The sequence below is a fragment of the Podarcis vaucheri genome (assembly GCF_965113315.1).
Source record: "Podarcis vaucheri genome assembly, chromosome: 2".
NCBI classification, from domain to species: Eukaryota; Metazoa; Chordata; class Lepidosauria; order Squamata; family Lacertidae; genus Podarcis; species Podarcis vaucheri.
The window spans coordinates 48865072-48888316 of record NC_138760.1 but is presented as its reverse complement, the minus strand read 5'-3'; the positions used below and the strand labels follow the sequence as shown (position 1 = coordinate 48888316).

General features: G+C 46.3%; 1 protein-coding gene and 1 long non-coding RNA gene across 2 annotated transcripts; one reads left to right on the top strand and one right to left on the bottom strand.

Annotated features, from left to right (window-relative positions):
- Positions 1-3583: 3583 nt before the first annotated feature.
- LOC309527806 lies at positions 3584-14498 on the bottom strand. Its single transcript, XR_014217350.1, has 3 exons — positions 14366-14498; positions 5285-5546; positions 3584-3724 (listed from the first exon to the last, which is right to left on the bottom strand). It is a non-coding gene; the product is annotated as an uncharacterized lncRNA (long non-coding RNA).
- RTBDN (retbindin) lies at positions 6121-23099 on the top strand. The gene is made up of 6 exons (XM_082214769.1): positions 6121-6153; positions 14358-14532; positions 16771-16855; positions 17140-17268; positions 18076-18184; positions 21312-23099. Exons 1-6 carry the CDS (start codon positions 6136-6138, stop codon positions 21612-21614), a joined length of 819 nt encoding a protein of 272 aa, XP_082070895.1. The 5' UTR covers positions 6121-6135; the 3' UTR covers positions 21615-23099.
- The last annotated feature ends 146 nt before the right edge of the window (positions 23100-23245 follow it).

Sequence of the window (23245 nt, the reverse complement as noted above, 5' to 3'; positions counted from 1 at the left end):
GGAAAAGTTGACAGCTATGGTCATCTAGCCCAACCCCCTGCAATGCCGGAATCTTTTGCCTAACGTGGGGCTCAAACCCACAACCCTGAAATATGCAGCCCATGGTTGAAAATGGTTCCCACTTCTGATTTAAGGCATGGATAGTGCCAAAGAAAAAAAAAGAGTATGCATTTCCACTATTCTGATCCCAGTTCTCTCAGAAAGGGGGTCCATTTTTTTCAGGTGCTTCTCACATCTGCAGGGGTGCCAACTTGAATAAAATATTGGGGGGGAGCATTCCCCACCCCACCTATTCAATCATGAGACACAGCACACACATTATTTGAGTGGCAATACCCATCGACTTTGGGGGGCAGCCCCCTCCAATATTTTATTCGGGGGCCCAAGGGACCTGAGCCCCTAGGAGTTGGCTCCTATGAAGGGAAGGTAGGTGAAAGAGAGGCCAGCGTAACTGACATCGTGAGGATTAGCCAGGACTGCAGTTTAGCTAACAAGCTTGTCTCTTCCCCAGTCTGTTTAGCTATTTAAAGCATTGTAAACAAAATAATCAATGTGACAGGGGAGAGTCTGAATCAGACACTTTCTGCTCTGATATCCCAAATATAGAAAAGCTGCTTTCTCGGGCTATCAAGTAGCATGCAAAACATTAACATGTCAAATAGCAAGGAAGATAAATAATGTTTCATCTTTGGAGGAGGGAGAGGGAGAACATTGCCCTACAGTGCAGCTTGTCAAAAGGCATAGGTGGCACAAACACCCAAACCAGGAGCTTCCCCCTACCTGCGTCTCCCCATTGCTGGATTCCTGTCATTAAAATAGATTGTTATTTTTCTTTCAGGGAGCTTAATACATGGGACACACCTCACCCACATAGAAGTATACTTTGCCCCTTCTGTGCCCCCCTCCAATCTGGTCAAAAGATAAGGAAGGAACTTCCTTCTAAGCTACCTGGTGGGCACAGAATACTAAGCACAAGTCTCTAGTGCAAAATTTCTAGCTAAACCTGCAAAATCTACATTGCTATGTCAACCACTGCATGTTCTGCCTACAACGTATCACTGAGCAGCTCCCTACATGAAGGAGTCTCACATGCGTCTTCACTAATTATGTACTTAAGAGGTACATAACAGGCCCATCATGCCATTGGCTGGATTATGGAGCAAATCCTTTATTCCAAGCTAATTCTAGTGCTCTGCGAACTCCCTGGCCCCAATAGTGGGCTCTCACCCTCTTGGCACATTGACACCAACCTAGATTCTGTCACCTGTTTGTATCTTCTAAGCAACACTCAAGCCAGCCTGTGCTTATGAAAGGCAGTGGGAAAACATTTGGCATCCGCACACAAAATGGGCAACACAACTGCACACTCATTTCAATGTAGATTAATTGTCCAGAAAGGCTCTTTGCATGTACATAAGCCCAATGACCTTGGATGCTTGAGCTTAATGGAATAAAGTCAGAGAGAACACTAAATAGACTTTACCAAAAAGGAAAGGAAAGGAAAAAAGTAATAGTAATACCACAGAAGCTGAAATGCAAGGGTGTCATAAACTAGCTGACTTAAGAATCTGAGGAAGTGACAAACCAATCTGGACTGGTTTCAGACCCCTTTTTCCAATCTCTCTTCAAAATAATACCTTCCATCATGATTGAATGAGGGCATGCGTCCAGAAAGCCCAGGTACTAAGACTGGCTCAAGTTCTCACCAATTCAACCTTCTTCAGTTGCACATTATAACCACCTCCCTTTTCTTGCCTCTGAAGGACTGAAAGGATGAAAACAGAACATGGTCCTTGCTTCCTGTTCATTGCTTCTGCATTTTCTAAAGACATGCAGTCCTTGCTGTTTTTCACAGCTCAACAATGCAATAAGAAACTACTGCGCTTTGTGCAATGGTTATTTTTAGAAGACTGCTTGGTTTGGCTTAAGGCAGGTTTTGCACGTGGAGTAGAGGAGGGAAGGGTCGGTTTGCATCTTTATGTCTTTTGTTTGAGGAACGTTGTTGTTGTTGTTTTATCATTGTTGATTCCTTGGCCCCAGGAACAAACACTCTTTGCAAATCAGACTCAGAAGCAGTCAGATGCCATCACCTCTCTGGCACCCAGGAGGAAGCAGTACAGTGGACTTCCTCTAAAGATGGAGCGAGAGAGAGCAGGGATGGCTTCACTCCATAATAGATTGCAAAGAGAGGAAGCAAATTTAAGGACGGTCACTCCATTAGGAGCCTCAGAATAGAACAGAACCAGGCCTCCAGTGTGGCCAATCAATAGAATTTGATAGTTTAAAAATATCCTTACTATTTATATTACACTAGCAGCCTCATATGCAGTACAGTACTGCTCAGGAATTCTAAGGAAAGTCAGAAATCAGTGCAGTTTTGAAAACAGCAGTTAAAATTAGTGCAGTTTTGAAAGGTTCAGTCTGGCATCTTGATTCAAAAATGGCATCCTATTTTATCCAAAAATAGATGAGAACCTGCTCTTTGACCTCAGGAACTGTCATGCAAAATGTGGTTACAGTATTTTAAGAGGGGGTCCAAATGTGCACAAACAACTTTCCAAGCTATATAGTAAAGGTAAAGGGACCCCTGACCATTAGGTCCAGGCGTGGACAACTCTGGGATTGCGGCACTCATCTCACTTTACTGGCCGAGGCAGCTGGCGTACAGTTTCCGGGTCATGTGGACAGCATGACTAAGCCACTTCTGGCGAACCAGAGCAGCGCACGGAAATGCCGTTTACCTTCCTGCTGGAGTGGTACCTAACTATCTACTTGTACTTTGACATGCTTTCAAACTGCTAGGTTGGCAGGAGCAGGGACCGAGCAACGCAGGGATTCGAACCGCCGACCTTCTGATTGGCAAGCCCTAGGCTCTGTGGTTTAGATCACAGCGCCACCCACGTCCCTTTGACCTCAGGAACTGTCATGCAAAATGTGGTTCCAATATCTTAAGAGGGCTCCAAATGTGCACAAACAACTTTCCAAACTATATAGTAGAGTTTAAAAAATATTTTCCATCTTTATTGTGTTTCACATCAACTCTGTGATAATAATAATAATAATAATAATAATAATAATAATAATAATAATAATAATTTATTATTTATACCCCGCCCATCTGGCTGGGTTTCCCCAGCCACTCTGGGCGGCTTCCAAAAGAATATTAAAATACTATGATACATCAAACATTAAAAGCTTCCCTAAACAGGGCTGCCTTCAGATGTCTTCTAAAAGTCTGGTAGTTGTTGTTCTCTTTGACATCTGGTGGGAGGGCGTTCCAGAGGGAGGGCGCCACTACCGAGAAGGCCCTCTGCCTGGTTCCCTGTAACTTGGCTTCTCGCAGTGAGGGAACCGCCAGAAGGCCCTCGGTGCTGGACCTCAGTGTCCGGGTAGAACGATGGAGGTGGAGACGCTCCTTCAGGTATACTGGACCGAGGCCGTTTAGGGCTTTAAAGGTGAGGCAGACCACCGTTGCTAACATTTTATAGAAGGATAAATGAAACAAAACAAATATCGGTGTCCAAGGCCACCAATAAGCCTTGTTGGAGGTGGGACTTTCACTGCCCATCGCCTTCTGTCTTTTTAAAAAACACTATGTCGTGTTTTGTTACTCCTAGTTTCTTCTGCCAGACTTCAACTCCCACTGCCAGCAGCTTGAAAACACAACTCATCCACATAAAATTCCAAGGATCCGTGAGTCCTTACACAGCTCAGAATCACCACCCTAGAGTTTATAGTAGACACATCCTGAGAATTTGAATATAAGAGCCCTACTGGATCAGGTTAATGCTTCATGTAGTCTAGCACTGTGCTTTCTACAGAGAGCCCCAGGTTTAGTCTTTGGCACCTTCAGATAGGACTGAGAGAGACTCTTGCCTGAAACCCCAGAGAGCTGTTGCTGGTCAGTGTAGACCAGGGATAGGCAAACTAAGGCCAGGGGGCCAGATGCGGCCCAATCGCCTTCTCAATCCGGCCCGTGGATGGTCCAGGAATCAGTGTGTTTTTACATGAGTAGAATGTGCCCTTTTATTTAAAATGCATCTCTGGGTTATTTTTGGGACATCTTGCTTTCAGGCCGAGGGAGCTGGTGTTTGTCCACAGACAGCTTTCCAGGTCATGTGGCCAGCATAACTAAACCATTTCTGGCACAACGGGACACTGTGATGGAAGCCAGGTGTTTACCTTCCTGTCACAGCAGTAGCTATTTTTCTACTTGCACTGGTATGCTTTCGAACTGCTAGGTTGGCAGAAGCTTGGACAGAGCAACAGGAGCTCACTCCATCAGGCTGATTTGAACTGCCGATCTTCCGACCAGCAAGCCCAAGAGGCTCAGTTGTTTAGACCACAGCGTCACCCACGTCCCTGCTGAGTAACCAGGGACTAGGTTACTCAGGGTATACATATTTGTGACTTGAAAAGGTAGCTTCCTAGCCTTAGGGCAGGGCAGGATTTCCTTGTAGGCTTGAGCTGTGTGTCACTCCTTTTAGAAATCAATCACATAGTGAAGGCTTATTATTTTCAATAAATATACAGTACTGCAGATTGAGCAAGTGGGTTTACTTTGACCCACTTTCATGCATTTCTCACTTTCCAATAACAACTGAATTTATGTCCCAAAGCTGAGAAAAACTGAGTCTGGGAATCTTCACTGTGGAGAGGAGTGTCTTGTAGAGTAGCAAAGCCCTTCCTTCCTTCCTTCCTCTCTCTCCAGTAATCCAGTGGAACTGAATGGCAGTAAATACAGATGAATGGGAACCTGAAATACTTCCACACTACATAATTAGCACTCATGTGGAACGCATTTCCAGGACATGTTCTGATGACCACCATGAATTAAAAAACAAAACAAAACCGTATTAGACAAATTTAGAGTCTCTAAACTGAGCCTCTATTTGGGAATAGTATACCGCTCTTGAGCAGAAGCTGGAAGCAAATCACAAGGACCGGTTATCTCTTCCCTGGCCTGTTTGTGAGCGTGTTGGGGAGAAGGCACGAACTGTGGGTCTTCTAAGCATCCCACAGGGAAAGTCACCATCAGTTTGCCCTGCCCCGTGCCTAGCCGCTCAGTGCGGCTAGACGGCCGGTCGCTTTCCCCGTACAGCGCCTTGCACCTTCCTCTGATGCGCTGCAAATGCGACCTAAGCCTCTGCAGCAGTGGCCGGGAGAGCAGGCGACCCCCTTGCCCGGCTGGCCCCGCTCTCCTCCCGCATCTCCCTCTGGGCGGTCCCGCTCTTTCCCCCCCAGCAGACCCGAGGGCTGGCTGGCTGGCTGGCGTCCTGCGCACCTTGGGGAGGGGTGGGGGAAGAGAGCGAGCGAGAGGACCCGCGTTATTTGCTGCAGCGGCAAGAGGCGGCAGCGACTCCTCAGCTCCATTCCTCCGGAGCAGCGCGTGGTGGAGACAGCGACTGCGCCGCCAGCTCGACCCAGAGTCCTCTCGATCCGGGATCGGGGCACGCTTGCCTGAAGCCGCCAGACTAGCCGATCCGGACAGCCCTCGTCCTGCAACGCCTCTGCCGACTGCAGCCTCGCCGCTTGCAGGTAGGCGTCTTCCCCGGCCGTGCACAGCAATGTTGCTGCGGCTGCAGCCTGTCTGCAGGCGGGATGCTCGGAGGCGCGGGGTGAAAAGCGGGTCAAAGGCAGTGGCCCCGGCCACGCGTCTTCTTGCAGACAAAACAAGGCGATCGTGGGTGGGCGCCTCGGGACACCCTCGGGGCAATAAAGAATCGCTTCTATCTCGGAGTAAGGAACCTCCCGACGCGCTTCAGCCTTATACTCCCCTTGCAATCCGGGTGAATTAAATTGATTTCACTACCGCGCCTTTAATACTGTTTGTGATTGCAACGCGGCGGAGGGGAGAGGGTCAATTGGTGTTTGGGGGTTGTGAGGATGGAAACGGGTGCATCTTCTTCCGCGGTCATTATTCCGGAGTAGAAGGACGGGATATTTCCTCCGTTAGCCTCAGGAGACGTGAGGGATTTCAGGGAACAGAAAACGAGAAGCTCTTCTTTTTGGTTTTCGTCGTTGCCTACCAGGCGTCTTGTTTTTAAGTCTACCGAGCTCCGGTTCAACTTGTTCGCATTTTGGGTAGCGGGACTGGGGGAAAGAACGGCGTCCCAGAGTCCACGGTTTTCCTTTATGGCAATAGTAGCCAAGGTTAGGAGGGGTCCTCATGGGTGTAATAGTCCTTCAATAGGAAAAGACACACAGAAAGAGATTCGCTAGTATTTGCAACGTGTGAATGCTGTTGTTCAGTAGTTCCATCATTTGGCATATAGAGTACTACTAAAGTGGGGTATTTGCAGCTTTTAGTAAATTGATTAGCTTAATTGAGTAGACACCTCTTGAGCAACCAATTAATTGAAAAGAATCACCTTGCTATTGTAAATTGAGGTCTGCACCTTTTTAAGCCTAGCTTTGTATTAGCTTTACCCCTCAAAACTCTCCTTTATTGCTCTTGTGGAAATATACTAGGGTTGGATAAAAGAGGATGCTTCTGCAATTATGTGAATTGAGAAGAGAGGTTCTGGAGGGGTTGGGGCATACGTAAAAATTAACTCTTTGGTGACCTGGCCCCTCCTTCAACACACTGGGTGCCTGCTGTCACTCCGATACCTAGCCACCTGAAGACAGACTCTTGGAATGTGCTCAGTATTTGAACCATTTCGTTGAACTGCATAATCACAAGATACAGATGGACAGGTGTCTCCCTGTTTTTAGTTGCAAAGAATAAGAGTAACAAGGAGAATTCTGCAATACATATTTGGGGAGTACCTTTATTTAGCCAACCAAAATGCCAGAAAATAGTGTGCAAACTTTCAAGTTCTGCAGAATTTCTCATCGGGCTAGAAGATGGTAAGCAAAGCAAATGAGGGGAAGAGGGAGAAGAAATGGCTGTTGGTGAAGTGTCTTAAGCTAGATGCAAATCCATGGCTTCTTCTCCACTAGTCATTTTTCACTCCCTTCTGTATTTATCATCAAGCCTGATTAGGAGTTTTGGAGAATTCACGAGTTTGCATACTATTCTGCCATACCTTGCTTGACCTAATAAAGGCATTGCCCTAATATGGATTGTGGAATTTTCTTTGTGGGACATCTTGCTTTCTGTTAGAATCAGCACAATTTCATTTTATTGGATCAACTTCTGATCATGTCAGTAGTGTGCAAGCTTTTTCAAGTAGCATTGAGTTCTGAATTCATTCTGCATATTCACATATTCTTACAAACAGTTGGTTCACTCACAAGGCAAGCCATTATTTGTCTACACAGATGTATGTCCCTTTGAGTTATTTTCTATGTACCACACACAAATATTTACCAGTACATATACAGGAACAGAGCTGTGGTTTCCTGATGCATTGATACATACAATTTGAAAGGGTATGTACTGCAGTCACATTTTGTATAGTTTTACTGAGTATACACATGTGAAGCTGTCTTGAGTGAGAATAAAACATCATACCCTTAAAAAAATACTGGGTTTTATGCTGGGATGAAGGCAGTTGAGAGTCAAGTCTGAAAGCCTGCTCCATAATCCTAAATATTTATGGAATTGTTCTGGTTACCCAATATGCAGGAAAGCCAGGCCTGTATTCTGATACTAAAAATGGATTCTGGAGTTGAGTCTCAGCTGAAGTTAAGCCCTGTCTGCTACTTTCCAAAGCTGTGGATAGAACTCACTGAGGTCCAGTTAGTTTTGTTTTGTAAAAGGCTAGTGGTAATTTGTTCCCAGGACACTCCATAAAGAGAAGAATTTTAGACTCATAGGATTGTAGAGTTGGAAGGGACCCTCAGGATCATCTCAACCTAGTGCCGGATTTACATATAAGCTAAACAAGCTATAGCTTGGAACCCCACTCTCTTGGGGGGGGGGGTTTAAAGGAAAAAACTGGATGTACATTTCCAAAATATAAGATAAATTCAACAATTACTTTGATAAAATACATATTTTGTTATGTGCAGCAGCATAGCGTGGGTTGTCAGCACCCGGGGCAAGGCAAGTAATTTGCGCCCCCTAACCCCTAACCTGCCGCCGCTGCCAGCTTCTTCTTGCTGCTGCCTGGGCTGGTCTGGTGTGGTTCTCTCCCGCGCTCAGCACTGCACTGGGTGGCCGCTGCACTGTCCCTCCCCCAGATAGTCCCTCGCTCTCTCTCTGCACCGCACACCTGGCACCCACCCCCTCCACAGTGGGCGGCGACCCAACGGCTCGGATCGGATTCGCACAGCCAGCACTGCAGTGAGAGAGAGTGAGTGAGCCAGGTAGGGGCAGAGAGCTGCGAGTGCGAGCGCGCCCCCCCAGATGTTGCGCCCGGTGCGGCCGTCCCCCCCCCTGCACCCCCCGCGCTACGCCACTGGTTATGTGCAAATGGCTTTAGATACCTATTAGGTCGATAAATTCTATATAGCATGTATTCAACACAAAAAGCAGCAACTATTTATTGTTGATAAAGGACAGCTGGACATATAAAGGGCCCCGTTACCTTCAGTAGCTTAGGGCCTCACCAAACCTAAATTCGGCCCCGTCTAGACCAACCTTCTGCAATGCAGGAATATGCAACTGTCCCATATGGGGATCGAACCTGCAACTCTGGCGTAATCAGCACCACCAACTAAGAGTCTCATGCTATTATTCTTGAGGTTGTGTGTACTGGGTGATTTTATACATAGCAGTTGCATTCTGCTCTACGGACTAGAACTAATTATGGCAGGGAGGGAAGGACAGGAAGCCACTTTCTTTGGGGTGGGGCTTGTCCCTAATCTGCTGGGATTGAGGCCACCAGTATTTTCCAGGCAGCTAGCCAGAGAATCACAAGGATAAAACAGAGTGAGGCCATCTGAAAGGCATCGTTCAATGACAGTCAATTAACACCAGGTGAGACCTTTATGTTGAAGGATTCACTAAGTGTTCAGGAGTCTAACGCAAAAATTGGGCTGGGGTTTCTAGAATGGAGCTTGAGAAAGGCAGAGACTTTGAGCCAATGGACACAATGTTGACATAGACCTGAAATAACTACCTTCAAATCGATGACCTGCTAAACAAAATAAATATTGCACATTATAGGTGTTGTTAATTTATATTTTATGGAGCGAGGCTCATCGGGCAGGCTCTGAGAAGGGAGATGAATGGGCAATATAAATACAATCTGCAAGGAATGAGCAAAGCTCTCTTTGAAGCTACTAAGTTCATCTGAGGTGGTTCCATACTAAAGCATTTTCTCTGAAATTGACATCACTTATTTTCATATTACACAGAATCCAGATGACATTGCTGCCAGACTGTTGTGTTCCAGGACTTCTCCCATCTTCTTTGTGTTATTGCCCCCCCCCCAGGTGCACCCCACTCCTAACAAATTCCAATGCAATTTCAGCTCCGGACTTTCAAATGTAAACTTGCAAGATATTATGGTGCAAGATATTATGGTGCAAGATATTATGGATGAACCTTGTGGAAGCTGTAGTCAGCGATGAGACCACTGGTGAAACCTTCCTACGTTACTTGCCTTGCATACCCAGAAGAACCACCACCATTACTAGTCTTGCCCCCACAGAGCACTTTTGCAAAAGTTAACATTCCACAGTTATCTGCTTGGGAAAGAGAACAGATAATGCGATTTGCCCTCCTCCCACACTCCTCTCCCATCCCTGCCAAACAGCTTATCAGTGGTGTATTTTGCTTAAACAGAGATATTAATCTGCCACCTTTTCATATTTTGCAATACAATTTCTTCTTCTCATTCCTTTTCCACAGCTTGCATTTGAGTTTTTCTTCATTTTTTAAAAAGCGTCTTTTTTGTGCTAAAGTGTCAGTGTACTAATAAAACTTAAAACACATTATTGAGAAAATGTTCACACTTTATTGTTCAATTTTTGCTTGATTTTTCCAATGGTTTGTGCAGTAACACGCTGCCCACTTTTGCCTTTGTTATGGGAATGGGCATTGCAGGATGAGGGGTGATATGGCGCTTGATTATGAGTGCTGTGTGGAACCCTGAGGTGGATCTGCTTCCAGCTGATCCAAAATGCTTCATTAACACTAATTAGCCTTTGTAGTGTAGCACTAAGGAGTATACGTAGCTTCTTTTATTTTGCCACCGAAAAATAACATTAACTCGGTTCCAATGAGTTCCGGCTGAAATCTGAGTGAAATGTTTTCTTATTAGAACTATAGCTGAACCTTTCCAGGTGAACAAGATTTTAAATTCTGCTTGATTGGTACTTTGTGGGGGTTTTTAGGGCAGGGATGGGGTATGTGTTACCCTCTAGATAATGTTGGACTCTAATTCGTATCAGTTCCAGCCAGCATGGCCAACAGTCAGGGATGATGGGAGTCGTAGTCCAACATTATCCGGAGGGTAATCCGGAGGGGCTTGAAGGAATATGTGCAGAGTTTAATACAACACTGTTTTGACTAGTTTTTTTTTCTGGGAATATGACCTTTGCATGTCAGGAATTCTCCCCCATAAAAAAATGGAAAAATTGCACACGTGCTCACCACATTTGGACACAGGTGAGACTTCTTCCTACACTGATGGAGCCACTCTGTTGGGGGAAATATTGACTGTGTGAACTGGGGCAATGGTTTATCTGATCTGCAAGCAAGGAGAAGAGAATACACCCTGCAGCCTCCAGCTATTTGGACAGGCCTGCTAGGATAACATAAAATAGGAATATTGATTCACCTGACTGTTTTGTGCAGAAGAAAATCCAAAAAAGACACTTACCTGGGGAGTAGGGTTCTGTGTTCATTTTGTTTACTTATTAATATTTCTTATTATTTGTTTTGCATTACTGTGAGTTTTTGAAACTAACCAGCTAACTAAATATAAACATTTTAAAAACAAAAAAGGTTAAGTAAAACTGCAGAGCAAAGCAAAATCATATGAGTTTGAAGAATATTGGGTGATAACTAAGATTTGATATTGGATTCGGCTTACAAGCCTGAGAGAATAAAGTGAATTTAGTCCTAGAGACCGTGTTACATAATGACTGGGCCATTTCTCTTTACCCTTCTATATAAACGTGATTTTCTCACCGCTCAGAAACCTCCAACATGCATGAGGGAAGACTTTACCTGGCCCAGACTAGAGGCATTAAGGAGCATAGCTCCATTGATTGGTCCCAAATTGGTTTTGAGAGGAAGGTCTGCTGTCAAATTTCACTTGGCTACCTGCCTCCCAGGACCCAAGGTGACTCTCTCCTCAAGGGACCAAATCATTTAGTCCTGCATCTTGCTTCATGTTGTTGCAAATGAGGCCACCTCACTGAAATTAGACACAGCAAAGGAAAAGGAGGGGTGTCACCTTGCCCTGAAAGTACTTTCTATGGTGAGATTTTGCCCTCTGGTACATTTTGCTCAAAGGCACAGCAATGAAGGCAGCCGTGTGCCTGGATCGAATGTATTTCACTCTCCAGCATTTCCTTCTCTAACAGAAATCCAATATCTTCCCTTGCACTGCCAGGATTCTTTGCACCCACAATTTACAATAAAAAATAAGGCCCTCCATTCATATTGTTTAGAGGGGATTAAATACCCCCCCTCTTAGTGGCTGCAATGCTGGGACTGTAGGAAGCACGAGAAAGATTTGAGGGAGGGGTCTGGAAGGTTTGTTTTTTAAGCCAAATCTGAAGGACAACAACAACAATGACTTTTTATTTATACCCCGCCCATCTGGCTGGGTTGCCCCAGCAACTCTGGCCAGCTTACTAAATACACACCCACCCACCCTAGACTATGCAGGGAGTTAGAAGCCAGGACTGATGTGCTCATTCTACCAACCATTAAAGCATCTTCCATTCAGTCTCGTCACTTTTTCTTAGTCTGTAATACAGCCTTCCCTCAACCTGGTAACCTCCAGATTTTTTTTGGACTCCAACTCCCATAATCTCCAGCCAGCATGGTCAATGGACAGGGATGATGGGGATTGTCGTCCAACATCAACTGGAGGACACCAGATGGGGTAAGGCTGGACTAGCCTATAAAGCAATCTGACCTAGCTTCTATAAGCTTCCATATACTTATCTACCCACCTACCCTTTGTCTAGATTACTGTACCAAATCCAGGCAGCCAGCCAAGCATGGTTCCACAGTGGTGATGTAGGGTAGCCAGGCCTCACTGATGCTCACAATTAGTGCCAAGCTTATTGAGTTACTCTAGTTCTTTCCAACCTTCCCTCTCTCTCTCTCTCTCTCTCTGCTGAGCTGCTAATGACCTTTTTGTTCTTGCTGGTGTAGGAGCATTCAAGCTTCTGAGCTGCACAGAGTCCTTCATGGGAATGGAAAGGTCCAGTGCATTCTGGAGGAGGTGGAATAGCCAAAGTGCAAGAGATGTCGTGTGAAAAGCTAGGGTTGCCCACTCTCGTTCTGAATAAAAAAGCAAATGTGGTGTCCTGATCTGGAATGTGCTCTCTGATCCAGGTTGGGGCCTCCTAGCGCTTTTCTGCTGAAAATGAGTCAAGAGGGCTTGGTTTTTTGTGCATGTGCATGTGCGCGCGCGCACACACACACACACACTAATAATAATAATGTTTTATTTATATCCCGCCCTCCCCAGCCGAAGCCGGGCTCAGGGCGGCTAACAACAATAAAATAATACAACATTCTAAAATAATTTCATTATAAAATTAATTCAAATCAAATTGATGGCAACCATTGGGCTAGAGTTCTGTGAAGATTGCCAAAGGAGGGAGTCAGGCTGTGCCCTGACCAAAGGCCTGGTGGAACAGCTCTGTTTTGCAGACCCTGCGGAAAGATGTCAAGTCCCGCAGGGCCCCAGTCTCTTGTGGCAGAGCGTTCCACCAGATCGGAGCCACAGCCGAAAAAGCCCTGGCTCTGGTTGAGGCCAGCCTAACCTCTCTGTGGCCTGGGACCTCCAAGATGTTTTTGTTTGAAGATCGTAAGTTCCTCTGTGGGACATACCAGGAAAGGTGGTCCCATAGGTACGAGGGTCCTAGGCCGTATAGGGCTTTAAAGGTTAAAACCAGCACCTTAAACCTGATCCTGTACTCCACCGGGGGCCAGTGCAGCTGGTATAGCACCGGGTGAATGGAGGGACCATATCCTGATTGGAATAATATCCTGGATCAGGGCCCCAAGGCTGCTTTTTCTCCAAACTAACAGTATATTCACATTAGCAGCTTAAAATGCAGCAAGGTCACCCCCCTGCTGAATTTCCCAGCTGCATTTACACAGTTCTGCTCACCTCCAAAAGGGGACGGAGATGTCTTAACTCAGCACGCATGGCCTTGTTGGTTTCCCTGCCCCTGCAACTCCCCAGGAAACTCCAAATCGTGAAATTCAACTGCACATTTGTTATGGCTATTAGGGTATATTCTCATTACTGTTTGCCATTTTCTACTTGGATTAAAGTTTGTTTAAGGAAAACGTATCAAACGGCAGTGTTTGTGAAGCAACTACAGGATCGATATGGATTGTGGCTATCGTCATGTGAAAACAGCTTCGGGGTAGGAGTCAGTGGTAATGTGAACATACCCTCAAAGTGGCCAGTTTAAGCTTGTTTAAACAAATGACATTCCTGTGAGGCTTGGTTCTTAAATACTGGCTTGGTGTGCAGCAATTAAGTATGGAGATTTGTCATCTACTAATTGCTGCAGACTGAGCCACTGAGAAAGGCTGGCTGAGAACTTTTGACACCCTTATAATACAGATCTTACCTGTCTGCAGGTGCATTCTAACTCCCTCCCCCCTCGGTACTCTTCTTGGTTATAAATAGGAAGATTGGTATACAGATTTGCAAATTGTTACATAATTGACATGGATCAATCAATTCCTGTTTCACGTAAAGGGGGGAGGTTTCAGCTGGAACTCGCCGGAACTCAGTTCCAGCACCTCTCAGGTGGGCACCATTGCATTATAAGAGAACAAAGGAGGCATTCATGGTGAGTTCCGGCACCTCTTTTTCTAGAAAAATAGCACTGGTTTCATGAATGAAGCCCTAAGTTTAATCAGGGATCGTAGGAGCTGCTTGTGTTTCCCAGGCTAGAGTTGGCCCTAAATCGAGGTGTTGGAAGAGCTGCCTGCATCTGGCTTGCCTTGAATTACCTGTGGTGATGGGGAGATAACAGCAGCTGCTGGACATTTTCCCCTCACTCTGGAGTCAAACAATGAACCAAGGGAAGGGTCCAACTCTACAGTGGATTATCAAAGCGGGGGGGGGGGGAATAAGGACAATGTTGGAGTGGAACAGAGATGAAAGCATGCTGTGCATAGGAACACACTGGGGAGTTAAGACTAGGTGGGAGTCTATTTTGTGTAATCTAGCTGGCATGCTTCAAGGCAGCAGTGAAGCTATGCTATGCTATCCAAACTGATTTAGTAATCCTTTCCTTTCCTCTTTTTTCAGATCGTCACAATGAGCAGCGGTGGTGGCACTGTCTGGATAATGGGTATAGCTTGGGCACTGGTCGTGTCATGGACCAGTGCCAGAGGCATGGAGGATCGCTGCTTGCCTGGAGGGAAACACAAAGCCAGCCCAAGCCCAGAAGGACAGCTTGGCATTTGCCAGATCTATGCAGAAAGTGAGTATTGGTTAAGGGCACGAAGGCAGCAGGAGGGAGAAGCTACAAGGCTTGAAGAGCTTTGGGCAAGCAGGAAGTGGAGCTCTGAAGCCAAGGTTCCTCTCAGCATTTCCCCACAGGTTTGAGGAGAGATGAGCAAACCTCCTTATGGTTGATGAAATAAATGAGATGATTGGATGCAAAGTAGACCTGTACCTTTAACAAGAGTTGGCATAGCAGAGTTGTCTAGAAGCTGGTGATACTTATCTCTACCTTATATTCTGGGCGCTAACCTGTAGCTCTCCTCCAGCTCCCATCAGCCTCTGCCAGCATGGCCAATGGTCAGGGAAGGTGGGAGATGAAGTCCAGCAGCATCTAGAGGGCCTGGGCTTCCCCACACCTGACACAGTGTCACCACTTCCTCTAACAGTGAATGAGTGGTCTAGTTAGCCTTGCCCCTAGCCCTATACTAATAACTGCATCTAAACGTGTAATGGGAAAGTTTGACCCATTGATTCAGTGGCATTTTATTCCACATGGGATTGTTTTATTTTTCTTTTAAAAAACACACAATCTCAGACAAGGGAAATTGAGTTAACCTTTATATTGTCCTATAAAGGGTGGTCTTGCTTTAATTTAGTATAGGAATTTACCAGCTTGATATTTTGTCTTGTACTAATAAGGTCATATTTTGCATAATATGGTGCTATCGATCAATCACAAAAATACATGAAGAAAGCTGAAACAGCAGCCCCCAGCTAACTATGTTCAAGGAAATCAATGTTGTATGATTATTTTACTATATAACAAAAATGTCAATGCAAACACATTTGATATGGACCATCAATTTTTTACCTCAGAAATCTTGGGAATGCTGCTACTGGGCAGGACTTACACATGACATATGATGGCCCTTCAATTTCATGTTCCTCAAATCTTTCACTGCAGAGTCCAGGAACTGGACTTTCTCTTGGTTCAGGACCATATCTCAGGAGGGCAACGCTCCAGACAAACAGATCAAAAGATTCACTTTTTAAAAGTTAACAGATCTTTCTTGTACATTTTCAGCCTCGGTTGTTTTTCAAGAAAAGAGGAAGGCTAGTGAGAATAATATGTACTGTGTTTCATTTTGAGGCTGCAATGATCTCATAGCCCTGGCTGATCACAATTTAATGTGTGTGCACAGGGTGCAAAGGAACTCAGCAGAGGCAACCCCTGGTGCCTGGGTGAAACTTTGTAGGGTTGTACACAGAGGCCACAGAGGCTGTAGGGAGCGGGTGGGGAATGGGACATGGGGATAGGAGTATAGGGTTCTTATCATGCCCAGAATACAGTGGTACCCCGCAAGACGAATGCCTCGCAAGACGGAAAACCCACAAGACGAAAGGGTTTTCTGTTTTGGAGGCGCTTCGCAAGACGAATTTCCCATAGGGAAATCTCCGGGGACCTGTTTTAAATTGCTGGCGGTTGGGAGCAAAGACTTTCGCCCACAGCCGGCCTTCAGAAGAGGTCCTGGACCTCTTCTGAAGGCCGGCGGGGGGCAAAAGTCTTTGCTCCCCCCCCGCCTGTCTTCCCGGGACAGCGGAGACTTCTCTGCTGCCCCGGGCGATCTTAAAATGCTGGCGGGCGGGAGCGAAGCGTTCGCTGCCGACCCCCAGCATTTTAAAATCTCCCTGGGACAGCGGAGGCTTCGCTCCCGACCGCCAGCATTTTAAAATCGCCCCGGGACAGCAGGGGCTTTTAAAATGCTGGCGGTCGGCAGCAAAGCCCTCTTGTCCCCGGAGCTTGCGGGGCGGGAGGTGGGAAGAAGGGCTTTTCTTTCCACCGCCAGCCTTCAGAACAGTCTTCTGAAGGCTGGCAGTGGGAAGAAAAGGCCTTGTTCCCCCCCCCCCAGCCTTCAGAAGAGGTCGGGGGACAGACTGTCCCCGGACCTGGTCTGAAGGCGGTTTCCCTAGGAACGCATTAATTGATTTTCAATGCATTCCTATGGGAAACCGTGCTTCGCAAGACGAAAAACTCGCAAGAAGAAAAAACTTGCGGAACGAATTAATTTCGTCTTGCGAGGCACCACTGTACCTACTAGGGAATTTATGTATGCATTGGCTCGTCACATGGTGGCAATTTGCATACATCCAGCTTGTTAGGCAATACCTGCAGCTGTTGCAATCAGACTGTAACATGCAGGTTTGCCGGAATAACAACTGGTTCATCTCAGCACAAAGGAAAGGGGCTGCTGACAGAAGTTTTCTTTCCCCACAGATGCCTGTTGCTCACCGGAGGTCACCCAGGACCTTTCCAAAGCCAATGACATCTACTGGAACCGCTGTGGGAGCCTTAGCAGCAGGTCAGACAGAGAGGCAGCCACGCCTACTCCAGTCGTGTGTGTGTGTGTGTGTGTGTGTGTGTGTGTGTTTTCCTTTCCTACAAGCTGGGCCTACCAATAGGTGGGAGTTCCTTCTAAAACTAGTCTTGGAAGTTACCAGACAACTGGGATGGGGAAGATCTGCTCCTTGGCACGACCTTTCTTCACATTTTTTTATTAATCCCGCCCCCGTGGGTAGCCCTTTGCTTGCCATTTTAGGCCTGCTCCGCCATCTTTATGCCCTGGTGCTTCTTTCTCCTATGCAGATGTGAGGGCTATCTACAGCAGCTGGAATGTTTTTACCGTTGCTCCCCCATCGCTGCCCAGTGGCCTCATCCTCAGCGCCCCACAGCTGTGCTGGCTGTGCCCCTCTGCCAGAGTTTCTGTGACCAATGGTGAGTGAAGTCTCCTTGTCCCGACTGGGGAGGGAGGGGACCCTGTGGGGGATGAAGAAACAGGGAAAGAGCATCGTCTCCTGGAGATAGCAGAAGAGGAGAATGTCATCACATTGCTGGTGTCCTGTTTAAATGAAATGCCCTGCCATTTTAAGACAGAGAAGCAGGGAAAGGCATACTGGGTTGTTGTTGTTTTACACTTAAAAGGCCCTTTATAAGTCATTTTCCCCACAGAAATTCAACAAGCTCGGGGACACTGTATCTATGACACCTGTATCTCGCTTTCGGCACACCCAGCTCAATTTTGGAATAAATCAGCTGGATGTGGGGAAGCTGAGTCAAGTGCAGGAGCTAACCTGGATACTGAGGGAAATCCATAAGCTTTTTAAAGGGCATCTCCACCCAACACAAACATACTTCCATTTTTGGGGCCTCAGGCAGTGGACTGGTGGAAATAAATGTATGCAATTCTATTGGCAAAAAATGTTGAATTGGGTAAAGGTGGGGTAAAGGAGGAAGTGCTTAGTGAGTACTGACCCTCCATTGGGATTGAAAAAGATAGCGAAACTTGTGTTCATATCTCCATTAAACTTAGTCATAAAACTAACAGAGTGACCTTGAACTGGGGATTGTTATTCAGCCTAATATACTTCACAGGGTTGTCTGTCATAAGGATCAAAATGGTGTGTGGACTTTGTGCACCAACTTGAGCTCCTTGGTCTGATCTGATATAATAAAAATGGTCTGATATAATAACAATTAAAGTTCAACTGCTTTCCTTATTGCCACACCTTCTTGTCACCTCAGGTATGACGCTTGCAAGGAAGACCTGACGTGTGCTCGCAACTGGCTCACTGACTGGCATTGGGGCCCTGAGGGAAACAACTGCAGCCGGGACTGCCTGTCGTATGGCCAGGTGAGGACACTAAAAGCCCCGAGATGGATGCAGCCCTCTGCCCCAGAAATCACATGAGTCATGAAGAGATGCCTGTACTGAGTCATGTTTGGGAAAAGCAATTGCTGAAGGAGAAAGAGGAATTACACCATTCCCAGGAGGCCTCAGCTTCAGCACAAACCAAGCCAAGTCTTTCAGTATTCCTGAAATCACATAAATTATGTGAAAGGGCTTTGTCAACAACTTAAGGTCTTTATCTCAACTTGTGATGCCTTTTTAGCATAAGGTTCCCACTCTTCAAGGGGGAAAAGCTTAAAAGTGAATGCGCCTCCAACTTTAGGTAGAAGTTGTTGGGGTTTGTATTCTTCTCTTAAAACAAATAGACCTAGCTTATGTGACTACTCACTCATGGTTCATCCTTTCAAGGAGAACTGTTCCACAGAGGAATAGTAATCTGAATTGATGTTAGGCTGGGAAATTTTCAGAACTATTCTAGGAGCCATAAGTAAAAATGCTGACATAATGATATGCTCTTTGGCATTTTTTTAAACTGTTGTGCCACCAGCATTCTCTGTCAGAAACTGCAAGTCAAAGACAAAGAAAATGCCTGAAGAGATCAGTGGTTTTAATATTTCTTTCTAGCTACCTCTGTATTGCCAGTTACACAATGAGGAATTGTTTCCCACTCGCTTAGCGAATAGGCAAGGGGTTTCCTCCCATCTCTTAAAACCAGGTGGCAGACATCAAGAGAGCACACTGCTTCCCAAATACCCAACTTTATCTCTCATCGTGAGGACTAAAAGCCTAATTGTTGGAGGAGGGAATTGTTTGTACTCTCAGTGTTAGCAAGAGGCCAGAGACTTCAAACGTCTTAAGGTCAATCCGATAGTAAATGCTCCAACATCTCCAAGGTTTAACAAAACAGAAACATCTCCAAGGTTTTCCTTGGATGTACAGGGCACCCAAGGGGCGATCTTGGTCAATGAAGCCTCTTCTGTGTCTTGCTTTAAAACACACACACACACACATACACAAAATCCCAGCTGCAGTTCAAAAGGCAGGTGCTACACTACCCCGAAGGTCGGCAGAAATTGAAACCCCTCATATTCTAACTCTACATGACATGTTTCAGCCTTTCCACTGGAGGTGAAGCTAATTTCTGCTGACTGCTGGTCGTCTTGCACTGAAACAGTCAGTTGAACCTTCAGGCAGCTAGCAGAGTTTGTGTCCAGTGACAGGCAGGCAGGCAGGCAGAGAGCAACAGCTTGGCAGGATGCCTGTCAGAAGAAATGGGCAGTATATGACTGACAGTGTAATAACGTCAGCACCATACAGCTCGTCCCTTCTTCCCCTGCAGTGTTTGCCCAACAAGGATGACAGACAGGATTGCTAGTAATGTGTGGTGGCTGCTGCCCTTTTGAATTGGTGGAGCTGTCATTTGTGACCCACTCTCTCCTCAAACGGAGTTTTTTTACAGTATTTTAGAAAGCAAAATAGTGCATCTAATCATGCACAGAATGCAATTGTATCCCCACAGAAGAATATCAACCATTATCTCAAAGCATCAAAGGATAGGAGGAATGGTGTACAAGGCCTTGAGCATGATATCCTGATGAAGTTCTTGTTTAGAAATCAAGCCACATCAAATGGCATAAGCAAGCAGCAGGCCAAGTTAGTCTGCCTTTCTGCCATGTGGTAGCAATTGTGTTGGCCTTTTGGGAGAGGCAGGAGCTAACAGGCAGCCGGGATTCTATGAAGCAAGCCCCTCTCACCCCATGCGGGAGGGACTGTGCTGGTGACACAGCTCAAGTCATCAAGAAACTCACTCTGCTGCAGGCCCCTCAAAATGTTGTCTGTCTTCGGCTTCCTCCAGCCCTAGCCAGCATGGCCAGTGGTCAGGGTTCATGGGCGCTGGAAGTTCCAACAACAGTCTCTCACCTACTTTGGGTATCTTGAGTCTGCTGAGTGACAGATTAGCTTGGAAAACTAAAGCAAAACAAGGTAATGCATTTGTCTTTCATATTGTGCTGCTCCTTCTTCTCTTCTCACCCACCCCCTTGCCCAGTGGCGGACCTACATTTGGGGGGCCACTGTCGCGCCCCCCCCTTTACAACCAGCAATGAGGTCTGGGTAACCAGTATTCTGTTTTTCAATGGGGTTGTTCCACAACAGATCGCCACACCTTTACAATGTCTTTGTGGGATGGTTGAAATATAGGCAACAAAAAACCAATCAATTTGAGTCATGTGACTCAAATTGGGTCTACTAGACCCAAAATGTTTAAGCAGTGTGGACTGAAGTTGCTTCTGGGGTCCCTCTGGGATGAAGGGTCCTTAAGCTTCATTGGTTTCCTAGTAGATCTGCCCCTGCCCTCACCCCAGATTGGTTTGTTTGGATGGTACTCTACCCTTCTGCTCATAAAGACACAGCCACCCCTGCTAAAAGTCTCTTGACATCCCTCTGCCTCGGCCCAGTATACCTGAAGGAGCATCTGCACCCCCATCGTCCGGCCCGGAAACTGAGGTCCAGCTCCAAGGGCTTTATGGCGGTTCCCTCACTGCGAGAAGTGAAGCTACAGTGAACCAGACAAAGGGCCTTCTTGGTAGTGGCGCCCGCCCTCCCTTCAGATGTCAAGGAAATACAGTGGTACCTCAGGTTACAAATGCTTTGGGTTTCAAACTCCACTAACCCGGAAGTAGTTACCTTGGGTTGTGAACTTTGTCCCAGGATGAGAACGGAAATTGCGTGCCAGCGGCATGGCAGCAGCGGGAGGCCCCATTAGCGAAAGTGCACCTCAGGTTAAGAATGGTTTCGGGTTAAGAATGGACCTCCGGAATGAATTAAGTTCATAACCCGAGGTACCGCTGTACAGTAAACAACTATATGACTTTTAGAAGAGATCTGAAGGCAGCCCTGTTTAAGGAAGTTTTTAATGTTTGATGTTTTTTTATTATTATTATTGGTGTTCTGTTGGGAGCTGCCCAGAGTGGCTGGGGACACCCAGCCAGATGGGCGGGGTATAAATAATAAATTATTACTATTATGATGATGGTGGTGGAGTGTTGTTCAAGCCTTAATTTCAGCACTGAGGCTGTGCAGAGCAAGAGCGCTTCAAATCCACAGCTCCCTACCTCTCTCTTCCCCTCAGATGTACACGGATGGCAAAGAGCTCTGTGAAACCATCTGGGATGATTCCTTTGTAGCCAGCACTGATCCTTGTGAGTGCCTGACGCTGACGGCCTCCGACTCAGCCCTCTCTGCCTCTTATTTGCGTCTTGAAGACAGCGACAGCATCGAGGAGCCAGACACCACCAAGGAAGGCATTGAAAGAGGCCGCACCAGCCCTGGAGGGCCCTGCCCAGGCAACCCCCTGCTCCGTCGCCTGCGGAGGAACATGCAGAAGCGCTCGGTCTTCATGGAAGACGTGGAGGGTAGTGGGAGCGGGTTCTGATTGGAGACAGCCAGCCTCCCAGGGGAAAATAACCCCCTCCCCTGTGATTTTCTGAGGCTTGGGGGGGATCGCTTGTGATCTATGCAAATCCTTCATGTCCCGTGTCACCAGCTTCTTGCCATCTTGTATAGCTCTGTGCAACCTGGGTGTGGCCGTGGCAGAGGAAGCAGGTGTGGCAATTTAGCCAAGCACTCTGATTCCCCATGCCCTAGAAGCAGAGTTTACCCCACCAGAGCACCACCTTCTACCCCCGGTATGCTTGCCTGTGGTCACTGCTTCCCCTACACACGTCTTGTACATCAAATAATAGAATTGTAGTGTTGGAAGGGACCACGAGGGTCATCTAGTCCAACCCCCTGCAATGCAAGAATCATTTTGCCCAACGTGGGGCTTGAACCCACAACCATCTAGAACAGCAGGGTTGGAGAGCAGTCAATGGTGGTTTCTTCACTCTCAACACCCTGCCTTCCCTTCCAATGACTAAAACACCCATTCCCACCCCCCACCTCCCAGTGGTCCTCAAATCAGTCTCCTCTAGCACTATGGGGGAGCAAGCGATGTCTGTGTTTCAAAGGCTCTGGCCTGAGAGAGTGAGAGGTTGCATAGACTAAGAATAAATAAGTTAATGAGATCATTCTGCACTGACTATTAACCCCAGCTACTAATAATAAGGCTTTAGGGATGTTTGCCTGTAGAACTGAGCCAAAATGAAACAGCCTTCACTGTTTGCGCTTGACACAGGCAGCAGAAAAAAATCACTACCTAGGAAGTAGGATCTGGCAGTTAAAAGGCTGGTTACAGTTCTGTAGCAAAGAAACTGCAGATCTTTGTAAACCAGTAGCTGATGCAGTATTAAAATGGCCAGTGCTTCATAGTTAGCTTTAATTTGTATACAACCAAACACAGAAGGGGGAGGAGAAAGAGATTGTGCCACTGATGTGGCTAGATTTAGATTGGTTATCATTGTAATAATTCAATGTGTGTATCATGGAAAAGTTTAAAACATCCATTTAAAAAAATATACAGAGCCTCCAGTCTGAACTGGTCTGTGCCATGTACCGGTAGTTTGTCCTAGGCAGAAAAGTAGTTTGTGAACCAAAAAAAGAAAACGGCATCTCATCTTGAGTGGACAGAATAGTAAGATCCCTGGAATTAGAATTTTAGAATTCAGTGCAGGAATCCCTGGGGGGGGGGCTCAAACCACCAACCTTCTGGTTAACAGCCCGTTCTTACCTGTGTCCTCCATATCTTATGCAGCACTCCTTGAATTTCACCACATCAAGCCCTGTATTACCATGTGCAAACTTCCTTTATAATATTGTCCACCTTCTGTCCAAAACAGATCTCGTGTCACGAACATGCTCTGCTTTATCAGCTGCCTTGTCATGCTCTTGCTTGTTCACCCTTGTCCATCTTTGTTGCAAATTGCACACTATGTATTGGTTCAAACCTATTACTTGTGGAAAAATTAAACAACAAAAACGACTTGCGTGGGTCAGTATTTGTGGAAAGAATCAGGGGTGGGGATCAGTAGGTATCTCTGCAAAGAACAGTCCCTTTCTTAGCTTTTGACACATCTGGCTGAATGGCAAAATGAACTTGGATGAAAAGGGAGAGAGTCCACTTAGACA